The sequence below is a fragment of the Sminthopsis crassicaudata genome, chromosome 4 (assembly GCF_048593235.1).
Source record: "Sminthopsis crassicaudata isolate SCR6 chromosome 4, ASM4859323v1, whole genome shotgun sequence".
Lineage (NCBI taxonomy): Eukaryota > Metazoa > Chordata > Mammalia > Dasyuromorphia > Dasyuridae > Sminthopsis > Sminthopsis crassicaudata.
The window spans coordinates 117,975,035-117,993,569 of NC_133620.1; the positions used below are offsets into that span (position 1 = coordinate 117,975,035).

Consider the following 18,535-nt stretch of genomic DNA (forward strand, 5'->3'; position numbering starts at 1 on the left):
CTAGTTCTCTTCTAGGCTCAATTTAATCTTTCTCAGTCCCTCCCCAGAGTGGAATTCCGGTCTTGGATTGTTCTCTTCATTTGCCTGCTCCACGCCTAATCTTGTGCTACTGAATAGAGACCTAAAGTGTCACACTAAAAATATAAGTGATCCAGCCCCAACTTGCCTCTGGTTACAATAAGACAATCCTTTTATTCCTAATCGATACCCAAATCCACTCCCCACTAAAGCTACTCAAAATCTTGTCCCCTCAAGTTTCTCACATTTCCTTTTCCTTTCCCCCTCAGGTGAGGATTTGTTGTCCTTTCATATCAAAGCCATTTTCAGTAAGTTTCCCTCCTCATAGAAAAACTCTTTGACATCACCACTCTCCCCTCTCTCCTCAGTATGATAATGAGACAGCTCTTGTTAAGGCTAATCAATCTGATTGCCTCAGTTTCTTCATCTGTAAAATGGAGATAATAATAGTACCTCCCAGAGTTGTGAGGATCAAATGAGAGATCACATATAAAGCACTTTGAAAATCTTAAAGGAATATATAAATGCCAATTTATACATGGCACCTTTTCTGAGTCCCCCCACTGGCTAGCACTCTTCCTCCCAAACTACTTTGGATTCTCTTTATAGTTATCTTGTGTATACTTAGACAGGTATGTATTGTCTCCCCACCAGAATGTAAGTTCCTTGAGAAGTAGGGGTTGCTTCATTCTTTATATTTATACCCTCAGCACCACTTCTGGCACATAATAGGCACTTAATAAATGCTTGTTAATAATAATAACTTGAATTTATGGAGCACTTTAAGATCTGAAGTATTTTACCTGTGTTATCTCATTTGATTCTTACAACAACACACTGAGGTAGGTGCTATAATAATGGCAAATTTAAAACCATTTTGTAGATGAGGAAACTGAAGCTGAAAGAAATTAAGTGACTTGTCCAGGATCACACAGTGGGACAAGATTTCAGGTCAGATCTTTCTGACCCGAAGTCCAACATTCTCCTAGCTGTCTCATCAATGAGAATTTATGGGGTGACTATATACTTTTGAGGTGCTTTGCTTGGGGAGCAATGACCTCAACAATTTAAATGACTTAAATGTATTTCTGTGCTGTTCCCTGGGATAAGGAAGAGAATTGTAAATTAATTACCAAGGTAAACATGATAAGGATAGAGCCAGGACCCTGTATTGGAAGTTGATTAGGTTAATCCTTAGAAATTCCAAAGCAAACTGCATAGAGCCAAAACCCTTTTTACATGCCTTGCATAAAATAGCCACTATCTCTCTGGGGCCTAGGCAGACAGGGAATTAAGGACATTAGCAATGCAATGGGGCATCAAACTATCCTGAATAATGTGCCTAGAGAAAATAAGTACAATTTAGGAAGTATTAAAGCTAGCCACACAATGGGCAGATAATTTTGTGGACAATATGTACATACTTGCATCATATTTGTGGTATTTTTAAAATTCAGGAAAAATAGTTTCTGGGTAATCATTTTATTAATAATGCCACCATATTACCAATAAAATGGGTCAGTGACACTCTCACAGGTCAAAAATGAATCAGTGATTGGCTTACAGTTTATATGCTTTTGGAAGAGTGTATTCTTAAGGGTGACACTCAACTCTGATTCGTTTACAATTAATGAGAAGTTTGAATTGTAATATCATTGTCCCTGATATCCTTTGTGAAGTAAAAATGTCCTTATAAAAAGATGAAACAGAGCAGCTAGAAATACACAAAATAAGTACATCCTATAAGCAATAGAATTTTGAAACCATTGAAAGAACACTTCTCAAGATATCTGAAATGGGAAAGGTTATGAAATGCTGAAATAAATTATGAATATTGTTTATTTATTAACATATATTTTATTAGAATTTTTGTTATATATTTTATGAAAATGACCACTCACAAAAAAGACAATTAAAATATTAATAACTACCAAAAAAAAATGAAGAATGCATGGGATTTGGCTTTGATTTACTTCTAAATTGCCCAGCACTAGGCAATCTAATCAAAGAATTTATCACTATGTAGAATACAAAGGGCTTCCCCACCTGGGTGGGGTCTGAACCAGATGGAAGAGAAAGTTAATTTAATATCATTACCCTCAATGTCCTTCAGAGACTGAAGGGAGACTAATTGAGAGAGTTGGCGCTTTCAATGATCCCAAGCTGTTCCCAAAGCCTAGCTTCCTGACATCCATATTCTTCTATTGATGTTATGTGATTGTGAATCATGAAACGCCACGATCACAGGCACTTCAAAATAGCAGGTACCCTAAAGGAACTGAAAGGCTACAGTGTGGGAATAAGTAGGCTGTGCCATATTGCCAAAAATGGCCTGGCCTTGATGATGTCTTTTATATCACGTTTATATCTCTTATAAATACAGAAACAAGAAACGTGTCTGTCACTCATTTAGAGTAAGAAATAACAGATGGACAACCAGTGTTGCATTCATTTCCATAATGAATCCAAAGAACATGAAGAAAGTTTCCAGTGTACTAGGTAATTCTTCAGTGGAGGATTTCACGGAAGACATGATCAAGAATTACATGGGATGAAGAAGCATGAAGATGTTGCTATCTCTACCATGTCAAGAATGTGTTCCCTCTTTCCCATTCCCTCCCCTAAATTCTTAGAATCCCATAATTCTTTTGAGATTGAGCTCAGGCACTATCTTCTACATGAAGCCCTTCTGTATTCCTCATTCTCCCTGATCACTTCTGTACTCCCTCCAACTCCAGCTTCCCTCACATCCCTCCTTAAATTAACTTGTGTTTACTTTGAATATATTCTCTATGTGCTTATTTTTGCACATTTTCTCTTATCTCCATTCTCCAAACCTCCATAAAATGTAATCTTCTTGACGGCAGGATTCCTTGCATTTGTCTTGTCTTCAGTCCCTTGTGAAGTATCAGGCACATACTAAGCACTTAATAAGAGATCCTTGAATTACAATATAGGTACACAAAATATAGTGTACAGGTAAATGGAGAATACTCTCTATACCTCTTAATGAGAAGGTACACATAGTAGGTGTTCAATATTTGTTGAATGACTTGAGTGATTGAACCTTATGTTTCCTTCAAAGTTCAAGACTTAGCTTGTCTAGGAAAGCTTTCCTCACTCTCAGTCCACCTTGAACTTTTGTATGTCTCTTAAATTTAAAGATTAAACACTTTACATGATGGGCAGCTAGATGGTACAACGGAGAGAGCCTGGGTCTAAAGTCAGAAAACCTGAGCTCAAAATCTGACACTATGCATGTTACTAACCTCTGTCTACTTCACCTGCAAAATGGGGATAATAGCATTTATCTCTCAGGATTGTTTTGAAGATCAAAAGAGATAATAGTTTTAACCTTTCTGGCACATAGTAAGAACTCTCTCTATATATCAGATTATATGCTATCTAGAAGAGAGGGTGGGGGGAAAGGGAAGAAAATTGGAACACAAGGTTTTCCAAGAGTCAGTGTTGAAAAAATTATCCTTGCATATGTTTCAAAAATTTTAAAACTTCAATAAAAAGAACTTTATAAATGTTAACCATTATTATTAGCTATTATCTAATGCTTTATTATTTATCATCTTGGGTATTACCTGATTTTGTATATATATGTCTCCTCTCTATATTCTGAATTCTTGAAGGATAGAGATCAAATCTTAAAGAGTTGTAGAATATTAGTGTCAGAAGGAACTTTAGAGATTCTCCAGTCCACATGATTGAATGAAGTGACTTACCTGGGGTCATCTTTTATATCTCCCAAAAGTGCTTGAGAATAAATATAAGATTTATATAATAAAAAAATAAGATTCTTTATTTTAAAAGTTATTGAGTTGGAAGATCTAGGAAGAGGAAGGCAGAGCTTCTTAATCATGTGGCCTTAAAAATCAGTGGCTGACTTGGAAAAAATGAAGAAAAGCACAATATACTGCAGAGGGATGCAAAGAAAAGCCTATTTGCAGACACAGGTAGGTACATCCTATGAAGTACAGATGTGCTATTTACCGATATCAACAGTAATGACTGGATATTGTCTCTACACAGGCTTATTCTGATGGGTCATCTCACATGGAGATGTCCTTATATTCTCTTTTTTTATTATTATAGTTTATTTACAAGTTATATGCATGGGTAATTTTTCAACATTGACTCTTGCAAAACCTTTTGTTTCAAATTTTCCCCTCCTTCCCCCACCCCCTCCCCCAGATGACAGGCATGTTAAATATGTTTAAGTATATGTTAAGTACAATATATGCGCAATAACTTCATACAGTTACTTTGCTGCACAAGAAAAATCAGACTTAGAAATAAGATAAAAATAACCTGAGAAGGAAAACAAAAAATGCAAGCCGGATGTCCCTATATTCTTAAGCTCAAGTGGGTCCAACTAAACTGAAAAGGCTTTAAGAGCATGCACCCAATAACTGTTTTTTCAAGGAGCAAGCCTAGTTAAGTTCATCACCAAATAATGTATTTTTAGCTGCAGCAATTCATTAAAGCAACTACTGATGTGTGGAAGGGCTGTGGTCTGTGATATGCATCAATGAAAGGTACACTAAAGAACTATCCTTGAAGTCTCTTGAATTTTCCTGTTTTCTTTTTAAATGCTTAATGATGCTCTTTTGCTTGTCCTTAAAAACTTTTTTTTTTTTTTTTAATGTCACTGTTACTTCCCCTCTATTGAGGGCAGGGCTGCAGTACCAGGGCTAGACTCATCTTCTGATCCTGGGCAAGTTACTTAATCCTGTTTGCTTCAGTTTGTTCATACATAAAATGAGCTGGAATAGGAAATGGCAAATCATTCCAATGTTGTTGCCAAGAAAACCCCAAATGGGGTCACAGAGATTCAGACATGAATGAAACAACTGAACAATAAATTTTCCAATGACTCTACCTCACCGTATAACCCTTCCTTATAAAAAAAAATAATAATAATAATTTCAGATAAGCAAAACATAACAACACATTGACTACCTCTGAAAACATATGCCTTATTCCATACCAATTGTCCACTATTTCCCTGATAACCATGTGTATGGGGAAGAGGGAGGAAGGCAGTTAACTCTGGTGAAATCTTAAAATTCATTATCAGAAATCATCAGTTCTTTTATCTGGGGCTCAGAGAACAAAGCAATAGCATGTTAATACCAGAGTAGTCTCTACCCTCCTACACCTACTCTATTAATATACATAGTTATTAATGTGTCAGATTCCTACACTTTGTCCTGTCTATCCAGCTATCCAGTTTTTCCTTCTAAGGGAGGAATTCCCTTTAATAAAGCCAGATTATTTCATCCTGTTACAAATGGAAATAGATATCGGACATCCTTAAAGTTTGCCACAGATACTTTCATTCCGACTACAGCTGGCAAACCTGACCTGTGAGAAGTATGAGAAGGGACAGAAACACTGTTAGTGAGTTTTTAGGTTCTCGCTTAAACTAAGCCCCTCCTCTTTGCTACTAATGCCAACTCACTGGGCATGCTGGGAAAACCACCCATCCTGCCTCCATCCTAGGTCCAAAGTTTACCTTAAGCCCAGGAACCGAGAAGAAGCTTCACACTACTGGGCTCGATTGCCCCCTCTCAGGTACTGAGGGACACAATCCTTTACACTAAGAATGGAGTCCAAGTGGGACAAGAACTAAGTATCAATTTGGGGAGGGAAGAGAACCTGATGACCTTCATGTGGAAGCTGAGTGTGGCAAGAGTGATGGCTTGGGTGGGCTGAGAGTGAGAGAGAAAATGTGAATTTTGAGAAAAGGCTGAAAAGTGCAGCTAATTCCAGACCATTAGAAGTGGAATCTCTGAGAAACCAAGGCTCCTGGCACAGGGGGGGGGGGGGGGGGGAAAGGTGGAAAAACTACAAAAAGCTAGAGCCTGGGAGGAAATCCTGAGTATGGATCCTGCAGAAGGGAGTAAATGGGAAAACTCAAAAGCTATCAAGAACAAAATGTTCTTCCTTCCTCATTCTCAGGCATTTGGAACCCATCTGAAGTCCAAGGCCAATGGCAACCAGAGAAGATGAAGTACGGAGTTGTGCTGTATGTGGGGACAGGGCCACTGGCTATCACTTCCATGCCCTAACCTGTGAGGGCTGCAAAGGATTCTTCAGGTGAGGTCCATTTCCCCATCTAGACACCAACATAAAGGAGCCTTCAAATAGCTAATTACTCAGTCCCAACAGAACAAAGACCTGGCCATATTGTCTCCGTCACTGAGTTCCCATTTCCATGTTTTTGCAGACAAGCTACCACTCCCTAGTCCTGCCAACTCCAACGTTGTTCAAACAAGTAGAAAGCATAAGATAGAACCCTGAACTTTTGTCTCAGATTCACTGCCAACTTATCTACTCCTAGCAGTAAACATTTGCCATGTGCCAAACAACACTCTGATTATTACTAAACTTAACATGAAAATGACTAGAGTTGAGTGATTGTGTAGAATATCATTCAATTGTATAATGCCGGCTCCTATAGAAAATCTTTAGAAATAGTGGGATCAAGGTCCTTAGGTTGTAGAGGTTCTAAGACTTCTCTCAAGTGGATTTGGGTGTAATTCATTCTTAATTGGCTATGATAATAGCTGAACTGGCCCATGTGTCCACTACATACATGTTCCCCTAATGACACTCCTCAGATTAAGCCACACAAACTTGCAGGTCTCTTTGGTCCCTTTTTGAGCTTTTTTAGTTCTCGACCATCTCTCTGTATCTCACAGGCGAACTGTCAAGAAGGGTATGGGACTCACCTGTCCTTTCGAACAATGCTGTGAGGTCAACAAAAACCAGAGACGCCATTGCCCAGCTTGTCGGCTACAGAAATGCCTGGATGCAGGCATGAGAAAGGACAGTGAGTGAGCCCCAATCTGTTCCCTGGGAAGGGGAGTATGCTGAGAAGAGCAATGGCCTTGGGAGGCCTGTGTTCAAATTCTGCCATTATTCCATCCTGGTCATGTAACTCTAAGGACCATTTTACTTCCCTTAACTCAACCTTCCATTTTCCATCTCTAGATATTAAGACCAGAGGCCATAAATTATCACCTGTTCCTTCCACCTCCACACCTATGGTCCCCATCCTCTCACATTACTCGTACACCCATTTATCAACTTTTCTCTGAGACCTCACAAACCTTTCCAACACTCTCCCATCCTGAGCTATTCTTTATTACATCAACCATCATATCCTATAAAAACAGGCCAGAGCCTCCTGCAAGCAGTCCTTACCCTAAGGAGCCTTAGAAACCTTTGCAACCCTTGAAACCACTGAGGAAACTTGGGCAACTCTTTAGCCAGCAGAGCTGGGTTTGGAGCCCCAAGGAGCTACCAGGCCAATAGCCTGGTATAGTTCAGACTCTACCTCTCTCAGTTTCTGCATCTTTTTTATCTCTTCTGGAGCACAGTGATCCTGTCAGCAGAAGCCCTGGCACAGAGGCGGGCAAGGCAGGCACAAAAGGCACAAAAGGCAGAGCAGGAACCTGTACAGCTGAGTGAGAAGCAGGAGGCATTAGTCAAGGTGTTACTGGGGGCTCATGCCCGTCATGTGGGCACCATATTATTTGACCAGTTTGTACAATTCCGGGTGAGTATCTGCAAGGAGTCAAGGTATGAAAAGTTCCTGTTGTCACTAGAGCCACAACACCAGGGAAGGCTGACCCATGGAAGAAGTTTGAAGGCTAATGGGTGGGATGCCAGCTCCAGGAGACACAACTTTTTAATGGCCAAAGAATGGATATTAACCCCTTTATCCTAAGTACTCTCCCTGGGAGAGGTGAAAGCATCCAGTAGATCCATAAGCCAAGACCTATGACTTTCAATTCTTCTAGCCCCCAGCCCATCTGTTCATCCACAACCAACCCGCACCCTCTCTACCACCTGTGCTGCCATTGCTCATACATCTAGCAGATATCAGCACTTTCATGGTGCAGCAAGTGATCAAGTTCACCAAGGACCTGCCCCATTTCCGGTCAGTGAGTCCTTCCACTTCTGGGCAATCTGGGAAAGGACCCTTTGCTACTCCTTTCTAATGTTTCCATGGCAAATTCTCATGATCCCCGCCTTATTACTCCCCACCTTTATTAGGGTTCCCATTTAGCCTTTGGCCACTTTGCCCTTCAACAGAGAGTCTATCAGCAATCCAACTCAGCTTTTTTGTGGTTCTCCTATCCCACAGGTCTCTGCCCATAGAAGATCAAATCTCCTTATTGAAGGGTGCAGCCCTGGAAATCTGTCACATTGAGCTCAACACTACTTTCTGCCCCCACAGCCACACTTTCCTGTGTGGTCCTCTCCGATACACGCTCCAGGATGCAGCTCATGGTGAGAGGGCACAGCTCCCCATACACCCCCCCCAGTAGAAGGTAGCAGGGAGGGCTTGGGAAACAGATTGGGAAGCTGTGGTCTTGCCCTTGAACCCACTATGTTCTTCAGTGGGGTTCCAGGAGCAGTTTCTGGAGCTGATGTTTCGTTTCCATGTGACACTGAGGCGTTTGCAGCTGCAGGAACCTGAGTATGCACTTATGGCAGCCTTGGCTCTCTTCTCTCCTGGTGAGAAATCCCCAAAGCTCTACTTGTCACCTCTCCAACTTAGGTCCTTGAGTGACATTGTTTTATCTCTCCCATCCTTTAGGATCTCCTTTCTCTTTTCTGTCCCCCCAGATCGACCTGGTGTGACACAACGGGAGCAAATTGACCAGCTACAAGAGGAGATGGCACTGACTCTGCAGAGTTATATCAGGGGCCAGCAAGCTCGGCCCCAAGGCCGGTAGGAACAAGCTTCCTAATTAGGTTTTCTCAGCAAAGGATCTCCTCTCTTTTGCTGAGAAAATAGAGGCTACCCATTCCAAGCTTCCTTTTCTGTTCCACTCCCATAATATTTAACATCCTCTCCCATCTGCTCCTTTGCCCCAGTCTCCAAGGAAGAGGTGTCAAGACCCACTCTTCTACTTATGCTGTTGATCTCTTTCTTGTTTCCACCAATCAGTAAATTCCTTTTTCCCTTTCATCTTCAACCTCACCTTATCCATCAGCTCCCTCTCTGTCTTGGAACAAGCTTTAAAAAGCTTCAATTGATCTTATCATCACCTCACAGTCCAGAATCACAGATTTGAAGAGTTGGGAGGAATCTCAGGAGCAGTCTAGTCCATTCTCCTAGTATTCTCTTTCCCAGCTAAATGTCGCAAAACAGTCATCTACACTCTCTGCCTCCATGTCTTCACCTTCCACTCACTTCTCAACCCCTTACAATTTGATTCCTCACCCCACCAACCAACTGAAAGTAATGTGCACAAAGTTAATAAGGATGTCAATTACCAAATCCAATGGCCTTTTCCCAATTTTCATTTTGATCTCGGTACCTTGAATGTGGTCAAGTACTCCCCACCCCCCTTAAAAGATTCTGTCCTCCCTTGGCTTAGATGAAGCTTTCTCCTATTTCTTCTTTTGACCATTCTTCAATCGCTGCCCTCCTTTCCAGACATTTCATGTTACTAACATCTCACACTCTATCCAGCCCCAGCCTTTTGCACTGTCTGCCTGTCCTCCCAAGCCTGACCTGCATTCTCTCCTTAATCTCCTCAGAATCCCTACCCTAAAAAGGAAGTGTGGGCTAACATAGAGCAGCAATTGGTTTTGGAGGCAGAAAAACTCACATTCAAATCCTTCCTTGAACCCTTACTAGCTGTTATCCCAGGAGAGTACTATGATTTCTGCATGTTTATCATCTGGAAAAAAAAATTGAAGTTTACAACTCTCTAGTATTTTTGCTTCCCATATTGTTCTGAGCTTTAAATGAGAAAAAGGGTATGAAGCTTTGGGGCATATTATTTTTTTTTCAACCCTTAGCTTTGGGATGATCTCCTGTGAAGCCCTTGTCAGTGCTCTCTCCTCTCCTGGAATTACTTTACATTCACTTGTATGGGTATGTTTTATCCCCACAATAAAAAAAAAACAAAAACAAAAACAACCACCAAAAAAAATTATTTGAGGCTTGGAAGTGTTTCTTTAGAAAAATATCTGCACTCAGGGCCTAGCATTACACCTTTCATAGAGTGGAAGCCTAATTTTTGTTGATTTGAACTGAGACAATGTTTGGGCTCAAGATAAATGCCTTTCAATATCCCTTTTCTTTTTGAACTCAAGGGTTCATCTCCAGGGGTAATCTAGCCTTTCTTCAGACAAAAATGATCTTTTATATTTCAATTCTCATAGCTAAATCCCTCCTGCTGCAATTTAATTCTACTTTTTCCTCCTAGTTCCTTATTCATTAGTGATTGAAAATAGCTGAACCCTGTGTTCTATATTATGGTTCTTCTAAAGCTTAAAATAACTAACCTTGCCGCTCAACAATCCCAATCTTCATTTCTCTAAAGAATCCTAACCCTTTTCACTTTTCCTCCTTATATCCTTTTCCCAGCCTTCCTCTACTCTATTCATTAACTTGCCCTGATTCTCGTTAAATTTTGAATTTAAGGATGAAAACTGGCCCCAAGACGCATACCTGGTCAAGGGCCAAGCTGTTCTCAATTTATTCTTCCTCAATCATAGAGGCTCCCTATTGCTCTGTTCTCTGGAGCACTAGCTTAAGAAAAGGTTAGAACTGACCATGACTTGCCTTCCTTTCTCCCACCAAATAACATGAGCTCTTAAAAACTATTTTTTTTTGGCAAGGCAGTTAAGTGACTCATAGGGTCACATAACTAGTACATATCAAGTATCCTAGTCAGGTCTTCCTGACTCCAGGACTGGTGCTCTATCTTCCTGCCACCTATTTTCAACCCAACCTTAGATAACTGGACCAAAGGTCTGGCCTCTTTGAAAAGGCTTGCCATTTTCTTAACACAGTCCTCCTCCTCCCACCTCCAACTGCACAGGATGAAGGGTTTAGAGACCTCCTGTTTCTGTCAACAGCTTTATATATAATATAGAGATCAGAAAAAGTAAGTCCCCAACAGGCCACTAGGCCAATGGATTTTGGGTCTGCTAGCTGGTTTTCTTTAATTTACAAGCCTGGGCTTCATTTTCTTAGTTGCTCAGTGAAGACTCAGGGGTCAGAGTTAAACCTTCAAATCTATGAGATTTAGGGCTGCTTTGCTTTGCTTTTTCTTCCCCATAGTCATAAATGGAACAGAGATGGGGAAGTCCTAAAAGTTCTAAGTGGAGTACTCAGTCAGTGATTTTCATCCTTGCAGGTTCTTGTATGCAAAGATGCTTGGGCTACTGGCAGAACTTCGAAGTCTCAACATGGAATATGGACGCCAGCTCCAGCATATTCATGAGCTGTCTGCCATGATGCCTCTGCTACAGGAAATCTACAGCTGAGATGTTGTTCACCCGTATCCCCCAGCACATTCTCAACTAATAGGTTGTCCTTAGCTACCCACCTGAGAGATTCCCCCAACATCTACTTTAGCAATAGCAGCAGCTGGTCCTGCCCTTCCCCTCTGCACGGTTCCCACAGGGCCATGGAGAAAATCTTGTCCAGAACTGAAGTCAAGACCAGGAGTAAGAAAAGCAGTCCAGGGGCCACACACCCCACCCGAGGCACAATGAACAACTAAGGCAACACCATGTCTTCATGCTGCTGTCGAGGAAGGGCCATATATTCATTCATTCATTCATTTTCTAGTCTGCACAAGGAAGGGGTCAGAGCTGATTTCACAAATGAAGCAGTGCCCACTGGGTACAGGCTGAAGCAGCCATAGCCCTGTTCCCTCCTCCAGCACTAGGCCCGGAGCTGATCATAGGATGGGATTTGTACCCATCTAGGTTTCTGAGTTCTGCTTAGGGTCAGTGAGGAGAGGGATTGGCTTTATTATACAGGGTTGGAAGAAAGCAATCAATCATAGCCCTCCCCCTCATTCAGAGCCTGCCTAACTCAAGGGTTTGGAGAGGAAAAGAGTCAGGCTAGAGTTCTGGGGGAAAGACAGGAGATCCTCCCCCCCCCATCCTGCCCACTGTGATAACTCCAGTTCACAGAGAGGCTCTGTCCAGGCCCTCATTCATCCAATGGAGTCACACTGGGCAAAATGGTCTCTGGGGAGAGACCCAGACCCTGGCACTTTCTCTCTAATGGCTTCAAGATGGCTCCTCCAGCTTTCTCATCCCACAGTGATGCTGAAGCCACAGTGAAATCTGTTCCGCCAGTGATTGAGGAAGGCTCCAAGTGCCAGGGTGACAGGCAGAGGGGGCATCTTCTTCTCCAACACAGCAGCAACACACCAGTTACTATCCACAAGGCCTGGAAGAAAAATAACACAATCATCACAGGGAAGCAACATCATACCTTAAGGGTGGGGGAGAGGCCAAGAGATCAGGCATCCTTCAGTCAGTCAATAAATATTAAGTGCCTACTATATGCCAGGCACTGTGCTAAGCGATGTCCTTCTGGCCATGACTCTACTCCACCAGGATCCTCTGCCCTACCCCCATAGTCCCCTCACCTCTGAACACCATGTTGGCCTGGGGCAGCGTCAAGTGGTATCCGAAAGAGAAGGTGGTGTCCTGCAACCGAGTGTTTGCCTCAAACTCCACTCCAACCTGAACCTGAGCCCCCAAAGGAAGGGATGGAAGGATAAATACTGTTGGTGAGGTCCATCAGGAAGAACTTCCAAGGGTCAGCTGGGACAAGCAGATGTGATAAAAAGTCTGTGAGCTTGGTTTGGAAGGGGGCCTCACCTGCTCATTTGCCCTGTGGTAATAACTTGCATGGGCCCCGCCTGAACCCACATTCAGTGTAGCCACCCAGTGCAGAGCTGCAAGAACCAAAAGGGGGTGGCAAGTCACTAATGGTCATAAATAGAACACAGGTGACAGAACCCAGAGCAGACCATAATCATCCCAACCTCATCCCCATTCTGTCTCATTTCATACCAGAGTACTTCCCAGCCAGTGTCAGGATAGCCCCCTCCTCTCCTGGGCGCCGGTGATATACCAGCTCTCCCCCCAGCACCAGACGTTGAGTAAGGCTCTGCAGGAAGTGAGCGACCATGATCACTGTGGGGGGGGGAGGTAGGAGGTGGGGAAACATGGGGTCAGGGAATAATCAAGGAACCCCTTTTACCCAGGACCAATACCCCATGAAGAACTTCCCCAACTACATATCCTTAAAAGTATTAATAGGAAGGAAGCCTCCCCTTAAATTCCACCCTTAAACCATAGAGACATAAAAGGAGAAGCAATCAACAGCATTGGCAGCTGGAGTTAAATATGGAAGGTTTCTGCCCTCACCCCTCTCCAGTTCCCCATTCTGCTTTCTTACCTGATTCCCCAATCAGGTCAGGATTCCCCAGTGTTAGAGTGGCAGTGTAGTCATCCCCCCGATACTCCCCATCAAACTGCCATGTCAGGAACTTGGCCTGTTGCGTCTAGATGGGAAAGAAGTAAACCTCCAGCTCTTTCAATCCCATGCCAACACCCCTCCCAAGTAAATTCACAACCCTTTTCACACCTGCAATCCCCGATTGCACTTCTCTCCATATCCTTAGAATGGAGATACCCTTGGTTGGAAGAAGGCATTGGGCTATGGAGGTCTATACTGGTGATTCACCTGGAAAACTGCCTTGGCTCGGAGCCGCTCTGCCACGAGAAGCAGGACCTGGGCATTGAGGCTACCACTGCTGTCCATGTCCCCCACAACGGTGGGGAACACCTGTTGGAGAAGGTGGCCAAGTGAGAGGCACTTGGTAGGTATCAACATCCTATCCCAAAAGCCAAGGACAGAACTTTCACAATTGTATCCGGCGCCCTCTGGTGGAGCCATAAGGATGGACACAACCCCCTCTGAGAAAAGGGGGACAGTCTTTTCTGCATACCCAGACACATAAAAAGCTACAAGGGATCTTAGAAATGTCATCTAAAAAACATAGCTATGAAAATAGGCACAAATGTATCTGTAAAACACTGTTGGTGGAACTAGATTAATTCGACCACTGTGTTAAGCAACTTGAAATTATGTTTAAAATATGTTTAAAATGTGACTTAAAATGTCCAGACTCTTTTATAGATCTCCCTGCTAGGTTTCCATTCCAAAGAAGTCAAAGACAGAAAGGGCCCAAATATTTCCAATATATTCATGATAGTACCTTTTATGATGTCAAGAAACTGAAATAAAACAGATGCCTATTGATTGGGGAACAACTAAAGAAGTTACAGTATGTGAATGTAATGATTAATAAGAAATTAGTAAGAAATAATATGAATTCAGAGAAGCATGGGAAATTTTTTTTATGAACTGTGGGAAAGTAAAATAAGTAGAACCAGTAAGATAATGCACACAGAAATTATTACAATGTAAATGACAGAAAAAAAAAAAAGTTGAATTCTATCTTTGAGATTGTAAATTCCTAAGGATAGGGACTATCTCTTTCCTTTTTCTGTAAGCACTTAGCAACAGTGCTTGGCACATGATGGCTATTTAATGTTGTTTGAATGATCTGATTGGAAACTTGAGTGGAAGAAGTTAACAGCATGGAAACAGAATAGTTATTCCCCCAAGAAGTTCCCCACAATCTTCATCAAACTTTCCCCAACTCAGGTCCCGAAAGAAGAAAATCTTTTCAACCTCATCTTTATGGTATTCACTTAGGTTTTTAGTGAGATAAGCCAACTATTTGATCCCCTTACCTCAGTAGAACTGAGCTGCTGGTCACCAACAAAAGCAGCATGAAGGTGATAACCCGACAGGCCGAGGGCACTCATATGCACAGTGTGGGTGACCTGAGGAGTGCAGGTTAGCAAGTTAATGGAGAGCTCTGCTCTTCCTTACCATTCAAGGAATCCCTTAACATAACACATCTATGAAGGTCATACTGATTTGCAATTCCTAAATTGCATTCTGCATCCACTACTCCCTCCCCACTGGGAAGATACCAGTACCACTTTGAATAAAAAAGTAAAAGGATACAGGACTTGCAGGGTTTCATCCTTCTATTTCAAATCATGCAGCCTTGCTAGAGGCTAGAAATAGGAGGTGGCTTGGAAAGACTTAAATCAACTGTTGCTGAGTGAAAGGAGCTGAACCAGAAGATCACTATACACTTCAACAACAATACTGTATGAGGATGTATTCTGATGGAAGTGGAAATCTTCAACATAAAGAAGATCCAGCTCACTTCCAGTTGATCAATGATGGACAGAAATAACTACACCCAGAGAAGGAACACTGGGAAGTGAATGTAAATTGTTAGCACTACTGTCTATCTACCCAGGTTGCTTATACCTTCGGAAGCTAATAATTAATGTGCAACAAGAAAATGGTATTTACACACATATATTGTATCTAGGTTATATTGTAACACATGTAAAATGTATGGGATTACCTGTCATTGGGGGGAGGGAGTGGAGGGAGGGAGGGGATAATTTGGAAAAATGAATTAAAAAAAAAAAAGAAATAGGAGGTGGTAGAATGGAGGGATTCAGAAATAGACTGGAACAAAGGAGTGGTGGTCTGGGGGTCTCTATAGAAAAATGAGAACACCTGGAAGTGGCTGCTCAGAACCTTGTTGACAATGAATTTCACTCCCTCCATCTGTGCCGGAAATACATCTAAAATACAGGAATAAAAGAAAAGATAAGTCTAGACTTGGGCCCTCTAATCACAAGGAAACCTCCTCCCAAAGAGAAAAAAATTATTTCTTGAAGGCTATTACTCTCTCCTTAAACCTTGGACTGTGACCTAATACTCCTGAGAATATTCACTCAGATTTTAGGAAATTATCTCATCAATTTTACCTCTGTCACTTCAGGTCATTTCTTTGTTCCTGTTGACACCTTTCAATAGAGGTCTCTCATTATGATTCAGTGACACTACCATCCTAGTTTCCTAACAGATGTTCCCCATTTCTAGTCTCTCTTCCATTCCAATATATCCTTCGTGCTACAATAAAAATATTCTTCCATATGCTCCTCTTCTAAACTCTTTCAATGATTCCCTACTACCTAAATAAAGAATTGCATAAATGCCTGTCATTTAAAGCCCTCAACAAGCTAGTGCCATTTTATCTCAAGCCAATCCCTTTATATAGTCTAGACTCTAACCGAACCGGACTACTCTATCCCCAGAATACACCCTAATCTTCCTAACCTCCATGCCTGGGGTCATGCTGTTCTGTATACCTGAAAAGTCTCCCCTCTCTTTATCCCCTCCCTTAAAAGCCCTAGGAGGGGTCAGACACAAGGCACAGGGCTAGTGAGCAGATAAGGCCCTTTCCCAAAAAAGTCTCAAAAGACATTTGTTATTATTATTATTATTATATCTGCTTGCCCCAGGTGATCCCTGGATAGTCTTCTTGATTATTTATCCTTCCATCCCTACCCTTGGAGGTTCAGGTTCAAGCTGGAGTGGAGTTTGAGGCAAACCCTGCTTCCTCTAAGAAATTTCTGAGTCCTTCTTTTACCCTTTCCCTTTTAGACCTCATAGACACTTCTCTAATGTACTTAAAAGGCATCATCACTTATTATAGTCTTCATACTTTTTACACCTCTCTACCACATCTCTCTACAACTCAGCTATGAGGGCCTATTTGCTTCCTCTTGCCCAAGATTCTCCATCTCTGCACAGAATAATACTCTCCCTTCTCATCTTCATTTTCGGGCTCCCTCTGAGGTTCAGCTCAATCCCCATCTTCTGCCGGAGAACTTCTCCAGAAGACACTCCCCCCTGCCTCCTGCCCACCAAGAAAACCTTCCATTTACATTGTATCTATTGCAGGTTACACAGTTTGTTAGCACTGTCCATTTACATTGTATCTATTGAATGTTACTCAGTTTGCACGTAGACCATTTACATTGTATCTACTGAATGTTACACATTTGTTTGCACGTTGTTCACACGATTAAATGTGAGCTCACAGAAGTCAGGGCTGCATTTGCCTTTCTCTGAATCCCCCGCACTTCGTCCAGTTCTTGGAATACAATAAGAGCTTACTTAATAAGTTACCTGGATAGGATTCTAATTTCCAAACTAGACGAAAATGATTGATATCCCTCCTGGCTAAGACGTGCAGGACTTGGCAAACAATTGGTGCTCAATCAATGACTAAGAGAGTTTTCTGCAAGAATTCCCACCTTTGCAGAGTCGATGCAATTCATCGAAACTCCCCGGATTGGGCAGCGGCTCCTCCCGACGGGCGCCTCGGCGGGGCAGAGCTCCCAGAGGAGCCAGACCCAACATGTTCCCCATCTCAGCCTGGGGGAGGGGTGGGGGTGGGGTCCAGGAGAGGGGTCGCTACTGACCTCCCCAGCCCCCGCCGACCCCACCCCCAGCTACCCAGCACCCCAACCCCAGGTGCCTCGACATGCTCGGACCCTGCAGCTGGAATGGAGGAGGGGAGTGGAGGAAGAGAGAGATATCAGTGGGACAGACGGGCAATGTATATCCCCTTTGCACCCTACCTGTCGCCCCCAAATCATGCCCAGCCCCAGCATGTACCCTCCAAGGGGCTCCCTCGCCCCGCCCGCCGCCCCCGGATCCTGCAGCCTTAAAAAGCCCACCCCTCCATCCTCCTTTGCTTTCTCCGCTGTGTCCAGAGGGCCCCGAGTCCAGCCTGGCTCTGCATCCACGGCCCTTACCTGCTCAGGCCACCGCGCCACCCTTCTACCCCCGGCACACCCCGGTCATCTTGATGGGGGCGGCCATCTTGAGTAAGGGCAGAGCCCCGGCTTCACAGTGCCCTCCTAGCGCGGCCGCGAGCGCCATCTTGGACCCTGGCAGCGAGGGGAGGAAAATACCACCTGGGCATTAGGTGCCACCTCCCATCCTTATTTCACCAATGAGGGAGAGGATCGCTATGTTCCAGAGGCCAATTAGAAGAAAGAAAATCGTGGCGTGGAGGGCTGGGAGAAGGGAGATTCCAGTACTGTGAGCTTGAATGGGTCCTGGGAATTGATCTACGCTGAAACCCATTCTTCCAAAGCTACGGGGAGAATCCCGAGGATGCCCACCCTCTAATCGTACTCCCTCTTCTGCGCCAGGCACGCAGCGCAGAATGTGCCATGCCTGGTTCCCCGGGAGTTTGCATGAGTCTGAGGGACTTCATCCCCCCCTTTTAAAGGCATATATTGGGATTTCGTAAGTGTATTGAACTTACAGTGTAGAAACACTTCCCACCCACGCGCCTTGGCAACCCCTCTCTGAATTAGAGCTGTCCGGGGCTTCGAAGGGTGGGAACGATTTGAACGTGGTTTTTCTAAGACAGCATCTTCCCGACCTTGATACCACCAATAAAGGACGACTCTGGACTTCACAGACCTGCAACAAGTGTTTATTATGCGAGTTCTAGGTACAGACACTGCAAAGCGTTAAGGATACCAAGAAAAGGAAGGAGGACGAAGAGGGGAACATATAGTCTAAAGGGGGAGATAACGTGCAAACAATTATGTACAAACAAAATATACGGGCTAAATTAGAGTCAGTCAGAAAGGTGCAAGCATTAAGGGAAATCGAGAAAGGCTTTTTGCAGAAGGTGCCAACTTAGGGGGACTTGAGGAAACCTTGGAGATGAGGAGGAAGAAATTTCCAAGCATG

The 18,535-nt window shown here is 43.1% G+C and overlaps 2 protein-coding genes across 2 annotated transcripts; one reads left to right on the forward strand and one right to left on the reverse strand.

Annotated features, from left to right (window-relative positions):
- The first annotated feature begins 5,548 nt into the window (after nucleotides 1-5,548).
- On the forward strand, nucleotides 5,549-12,382 carry NR1I3 (nuclear receptor subfamily 1 group I member 3). The gene is made up of 9 exons (XM_074309224.1): nucleotides 5,549-5,604; nucleotides 5,992-6,129; nucleotides 6,735-6,865; nucleotides 7,416-7,594; nucleotides 7,839-7,978; nucleotides 8,186-8,331; nucleotides 8,443-8,559; nucleotides 8,671-8,776; nucleotides 11,202-12,382. Exons 2-9 carry the CDS (start codon nucleotides 6,023-6,025, stop codon nucleotides 11,329-11,331), a joined length of 1,056 nt encoding a protein of 351 aa, XP_074165325.1. The 5' UTR covers nucleotides 5,549-5,604; nucleotides 5,992-6,022; the 3' UTR covers nucleotides 11,332-12,382.
- On the reverse strand, nucleotides 11,594-17,715 carry TOMM40L (translocase of outer mitochondrial membrane 40 like). Its single transcript, XM_074309225.1, has 10 exons — nucleotides 17,581-17,715; nucleotides 17,077-17,323; nucleotides 15,488-15,555; nucleotides 14,635-14,727; nucleotides 13,559-13,660; nucleotides 13,271-13,376; nucleotides 12,883-13,005; nucleotides 12,688-12,764; nucleotides 12,453-12,555; nucleotides 11,594-12,250 (listed from the first exon to the last, which is right to left on the reverse strand). The coding sequence occupies exons 2-10, from the start codon at nucleotides 17,189-17,191 to the stop codon at nucleotides 12,111-12,113; spliced, it is 927 nt and encodes a 308-aa protein (XP_074165326.1). The 5' UTR covers nucleotides 17,192-17,323; nucleotides 17,581-17,715; the 3' UTR covers nucleotides 11,594-12,110.
- Between the last annotated feature and the right edge of the window lie 820 nt (nucleotides 17,716-18,535).